The sequence below is a fragment of the Danio aesculapii genome, chromosome 20, assembly GCF_903798145.1.
Source record: "Danio aesculapii chromosome 20, fDanAes4.1, whole genome shotgun sequence".
NCBI classification, from domain to species: Eukaryota; Metazoa; Chordata; class Actinopteri; order Cypriniformes; family Danionidae; genus Danio; species Danio aesculapii.
The window spans coordinates 27249792-27255791 of NC_079454.1; the positions used below are offsets into that span (position 1 = coordinate 27249792).

Below are 6000 nucleotides of genomic sequence, written 5' to 3' on the forward strand. Positions count from 1 at the left end.
TACTCCATGCTTGTGGATAAATGTGCATGGTGTTGACAAGTCATGCAAGTATTATCTTCATTTTGAGCAGAGGTCAGCCAAACAGACTTAAAATAATCCCCATATAGACATTTATTATAGGCCTACCATAGTGGTTCTGGGTTAGACAAAAACCCAATTTGGAAGATGGATGCATGATGTATTCTGTCAATAAATTAACATTCATTTTAAACAAACAAACAAAAAACACAACTTTCTAACACACATTTTGTTTTTGTGTCCCGACAGGACTTACAGAAGGCCATGGATTCCCATAAGTCTAAAGTACTGTCCATCAACTTAAATAGTGTTACTCTTGTCCAGTCAGACTCAGACGAGAGTAAGGTTCTGAAGGCCAAACTGAAAGAGATGAACTCACGCTGGGATCAACTGGGCAAATCACTGAAGAACTGGAGAACAGCACTGCAGGATGCGCTGATGCAGTGTCAGGTACTTTACATTACTTTACTGCTTTTTTAGAAAGTAATACTTTTATTTAGGATTAATGGAGGAGGATGCATTACATTGATCAAAAATGACTTTATTGACACATAATGCTACAAAAATATTTTTGGGAATAAATCCAATTCTTTTGAACTTTCATTCATTAAAGAAACACTTCTGTTTTCAAAATGTATTAGAAATATTTTTTAAGAAGCAACAATATTAATATTAACAATAATAATATAACAAGGCAGGGCAAGTTTATTTATATAGCACATTTCATGCACAATGGTAATTCAAAGTGCAAAAAAGAAAGACATAATAGTGTGATCTGTCAGCGTAGCACAGTGCTCATTCAGTAAAGGCACAGCTAAACAGTCCTGTTTTCAGTCTTGATTTGAATGTGCCTAATGTTGGAGCACATCTGATCATTTCTGAAAGCTGATTTCAGCAGCAGGGGGCGCAGTAACTAAAGGCAGATTCACCCTGCTTTGACTGAACTCTTGGAATTTCTAATTTACTTGATCCTTATGCGCTGAGTGATCTGTTAATTTTGTATTCAGTGAGCATATCTGTAACGTTTTGAGATCCTGTAGGCCATTTAGTGATTTATAGACTAGTAATAATACTTTAAAATCTATTCTGAATGTTACTGGGAGCCAGTGTAAAGACCTGAGGACAGGTGAAATGTGCTCTGATTTTCTGGTTCTGGTCAGAAACTATTAAACTACATAAAAAATCGAAACTATTAGGATTATTACTCTCGAGTCTCGAGAGTAGTTATGCTTAAAATTTAGCTTTAAATATAAATTAATTAAAATAAATATATTAAAAAAACTAAATAGCTACTTTAAAATATTATGCCGCAATATTCCTGTTTTATTGTATTTTTCATATAATAAATGCACCATTGTGTTGCAAAAGTCTTTATTTTTAAGACGATTTTAAAATCTCTCTTAGTTTTTAGGTAGTTTACCTTATTAAAATAATCGTAATACTGTGACTAACGCACACGTTCTGCTTTTCTGCAGGAGTTCCATGAGTTGAGTCACGGTCTTCTTCTCTGGCTGGAAAACATTGACCGGCGGAGGAATGAGATCATCCCATTTGCATCAGGGCTCGATCGACATACACTACGAGCTCATCACAGAGCCCTAAAGGTACATCAGAACGGGTCACTGCTTTTCTTATATAGAGAGACATGGGCTGAATACAAAGTCACCTATTATCTACCTTGCTATGCTGATTATAGCATGTATAAAAGAAAAGTTTGACTGGAGTCAAGTCACCTAGAACAGTGTTCACTTTTTTGGTAGCGTGCTAGTGGATTGTTGGGTTAAAGTTCATAGAATAAGTTGGCATCTATGCAAAATTGTTAATAGTTTGTTAGTAGATATATTAAACAGCAAGTCTACTAATTCCCTAACGACTGATAGCTGTACTTGCTTATAGTCAACAGAATGCCTACCAATAAGGGGACCATCAAGATAAAGTGTAACCTAAAATACAATGACAAACGTTTGTCTGCAGCAAATCCAGCGTGAGCTGACGGAGACAGAGCAGAAAGTGGATGGTCTGCAGGAGCTCTCAGGTCAGCTGCTGGTACAGGCTCATGGCAGCGAGTGTCTGGAGGCCCAGGAGAGAGTGCACGTCATCGCTAACCGCCTGCGTCTGCTCCTGAAGGCTGTAGAAACAGATCTGGAGACGCTGGAAAAAGAGCTCCAGGCCTCAGGGAACAGACAGGTCAGTCTACATATTAAATTCACGCTGCATTATTTTTAGCTGAAAACATGGTCCTAATTTGCAGCTCAATGGGTACCAGGACTTTAAGAGTAAAAAAAACATATACAGGTGAAACAAAATGAATACCTGTGGTCCTTTGAGAAACCGAGGGCTTGTGAAGGAAAACAATTGTTCAGTGCAAGAAACTTCTTATGAATCCCCAAGCTCTAGGGTTTCAGCTATAACTTTTTTTAATGTTGTACTGAACAAAAAAAGCCACCTACATTTGATGAGCTGGTGGGTGAGTTAATTCACAGCAGATTTGTTTGATCAGTTTTCCATCAGCCAATTTATTAATATGTTAGCGAATTTCTTGTATCTACATTTCAACGCTAAAACTCAGATCTTCACCAACTCACAGGATGCGTCCCTCTGGTCCGTAAAGGATGAGACAGAAACTTCTGGATCGGTCAGTCCTGTTTCAGAGGTCAGCGTTTCCACTAAACGACAATCGGTAATGCAACATTTTTTTTCCATATTATTTCAGGCATGGCATTAAGATCACTCCCCTGCTAATGTGAGGTGGTTGAGCTTATATCACGGGGACATTTTCAATAGATTCTTCCAGTTACATTTTCTTCATTGACAAAATCCCCCAATATATTTGCTCACCCACCTCTGGAAAAAAACAGCAAGATGTTTGGAAGTACTTTACTTCTGTTAAAATGTATACAAGAAATGCTGGCTTTACCTTTCAGACGTGCTTTGAATCAAATCAAGCCGTGTTATGTTTGTTTGAAGGTGTCTGCATGGAAAGCCAGGTTTCTTGCGTCTTGCGATATTTCTTTCTTTCATTTTTGTCATTGCCACCTATTTTTGCTGCTGCGTTTTGTTTGGTTGTGACGGGTTTGTGATTATACTGATGGCCTGGCTATATGTTTCTGCTTGTCACCACAAGCTTTGTCTTTATTTGCTGGGACTGAAACATTCTTTCTTTCTTTTACCCCCCTCCCTCCCTTTTGCTCATTGCACAACAGCTACGAGGCAAATGTAGTGTGTCAGATCCAGGATCCTCATCCAGGCTTCGCCGTCACAGGTACCCTTCTCTCTGGGCTTTAGAATGCAGGGGGAGATGATGGACTCATTCCAGATCCACAAATCCACCCCATCAGAGTCCTCCGCGTGCGGACGCTTCACTTCTAAGAAATCTATTTGCTTTGGTTCCCAGTCAAGGATTCGTAGTAATCTGACGTGTTCTTTTCCCCAAGAACATAATATTGAGTCTGACAGTGTCACTTTGTGTCCTGTGAGCACAAAAGGTCCATCATCTTTCTCCATTCTTGATGCCATTTGAAAAGTTTGAAATGTCATTTTCCAACCATGTGATTTTGTTTTGTTGTTGCTTTCATACTATTTTTTTGCCATTTTACTTTTGTGATGCTGTCATGTTGTTCAGCTCTGCCTTGTAACAGAGAAATGTACAGCCATATTGGGTTCAACTTTATAATAACTTTCATTAACAAACATAACATGAGTGTAATGCTTAACAATGTCTTATTTAATTTACCTTCAAGTGCCATGAAACAATATTTAATGCACTTGAGCTACTGATTTGCTAAGCATTACATCATGTTTGTTGTGACCCTTTTAATGAAATATATTGTGAAGTATTACAGAATATGGATGCATCTTTGATCATAACAAATATAGAAGCTATTTGTCCTGTAAGTCTGTCAGCAAGTGACTAAATGTATGACTATAAGCAAATAGCAAAACAGTGACCGATAACGTGTGAGTTGTGAATGGAAATTTGTCCTCGGGTGGAAAAAAACAAAAAAGTTGGGTTTGTGATGTATATTCTATGATATATTTATAATATCTTTCAATTAACTTTTACTTTTACATTTTGAAGTTACTTTTAGTTATTATTTTAGTCTTTTTTGTAGTCTTTTTTGTAGTTTTAGCTTTAGTAATACTTAAAATTATTTCACTTACTTGCCAAAGCAACTTCTAATTTTCAATATTCATCTAAAGTTTATATTTTGTTTCACCGAAAATGTTTTTAATAATTTTAGCTAACAATAAAAGCATTTATTTAAAAAGAATTACTCAAGAGCACACGATAATCTGACTAACTCAAGTTCTGAGTATTTGTGCGTGTGTGTGCGCGTGCTCATCATTTGAATGGCCTAATAATTGATCATTTATTATTGTTCTGATGTTTTTGTAGGTTGGCCAGAGGTTCTGGCTGCGCTTCGTCTCGCTCTGGTTCCTCCGGGTCACAAGGTGGCGCTGCTGTGGTTCGCTGCCAGCCCTTCCTGCTGCGAGTGCTCCGGGCGGCTCTGCCACTGCAGCTCCTCCTGCTGCTCATAGTGGGTCTGACCTGTCTGGTTCCCATGACTGAGCAAGACTACAGCTGTACCCTCGCAAACAACTTCGCTCGCTCTTTTCATCCCATGCTGCGCTACACCAATGGCCCACCTCCTGTATGAGACTTTACCGACTGATGCTTTCATACGTCCCGTAATATACTGCAGGACACAGAATGTGTTTCTGTCCACATGTCCAGGAACACGTGTTCCTGTTCCTGTACAGTTACTGCTGCTAATTTCATTTTTCACTAAATGCGTACTATTGAACCCATTGCAATGTAGACTAGTGTTGGACAGTCGATCTGGTAAAGCTCTTCTGTACAAAGAAATGGAAGAGAAATAAATCCTATATTATGTATTTAATAGCACTGACATACGCATAAGGTACTGCACTTATACCGTCCAAAAAATGGCCAAAATTATTTGCTTAGACTAAGAAAAGTGTTTATTTTTTATTTTTTTATTATTTAAAATTGTAGAAAAAATATTTTCATTATTATTATTATTATTATTATTATTATTTAAATAAGATTTTTGCATGGCAATTCAAATGTTATTTTTGTTTTATGGCATGGAGTTCACTTTTTTTTAAATCCCAAAATGTAAAACAGTCACTGATGTAGCTCCATGAGAGACGCGTGCTTTTATTACTGATATCTAATTATTGTATCCTAATTTGTGTGTTATGACAATGACAATGTGACAAAAACATTAATTATGATTACAGCGTTTATGCCTATTTATGTATGTACAGTTTGCTAATGCTGATAATAAAGACACATCTTTTCATTTAATATATATCTATATATAAATTCTGCTAGTGTGCCTTTAAGTTTCTTTAAGATTATTATTATTTTTTTCAAGTCCTGTGTGATTAACTGAGCCATATGAACATTTTCACATTCAGGTCCTCCAAAATTAAAACTTAAACTGTACAAATGATAACATTCAAGTATCCGATGTAATGTAATAGCTGCTAAATACAATGTGCATACAAGACTAGTGAACGATGGCCAAACACATTCACAGATCTAAGGCAAAGTAGGACAGTAGAGTGTAAGGCAGTCAGTGTGAGTTCCTGCATTAAAAGTGGACCACAGACTCATTTCAGACCTTCACAATGTTGAAATTAGGCCTTTCAAGCAGTAATGTGTGTTAAGATTGCAATAAAATCAACAATGACAGCACTGTAACAAAAACAGGAATTAAAAAATAATTTCATATTAACCAATAAATAAACTTTTTTTTTTGCACAAACAAGATGCAGCTATAATGTGACCACTGATCACTGAGCAGTCTTTCCCCGTTAGAGTTAAAATTACATATCAACGTTTAAAATAGAAGAGGGATTTGTGTCCATAATATATCCCTGATCGCAATGAAAAGTAATCACTTTATTAACATAACACCACTTATACAAGTAATCATGTGGTTTCCCCGTTTG

At 36.8% G+C, this 6000-nt stretch overlaps 2 protein-coding genes across 2 annotated transcripts in view; one reads left to right on the top strand and one right to left on the bottom strand.

Moving 5' to 3' along the window:
- Positions 1-5350, top strand: part of syne1a (spectrin repeat containing, nuclear envelope 1a) — a 205965-nt gene extending 200615 nt beyond the window's left edge. Inside the window, exons 142-147 of the mRNA XM_056480594.1 lie at positions 268-468; positions 1494-1622; positions 1993-2205; positions 2606-2698; positions 3222-3280; positions 4415-5350. Coding sequence (XP_056336569.1) covers positions 268-468; positions 1494-1622; positions 1993-2205; positions 2606-2698; positions 3222-3280; positions 4415-4676 — 957 coding nt within the window. The 3' untranslated portion in view covers positions 4677-5350. The remainder of the gene's footprint in view (positions 1-267; positions 469-1493; positions 1623-1992; positions 2206-2605; positions 2699-3221; positions 3281-4414) is intronic.
- Positions 5351-5824: 474 nt separating this feature from the next.
- esr1 (estrogen receptor 1) overlaps positions 5825-6000 on the bottom strand; it is a 25596-nt gene continuing 25420 nt past the window's right edge. The window contains 1 exon segment of the mRNA XM_056480749.1: positions 5825-6000. This exon segment is cut by the window's right edge and continues 1444 nt beyond it. The gene's annotated coding sequence lies outside the window, so the exon portion shown is untranslated.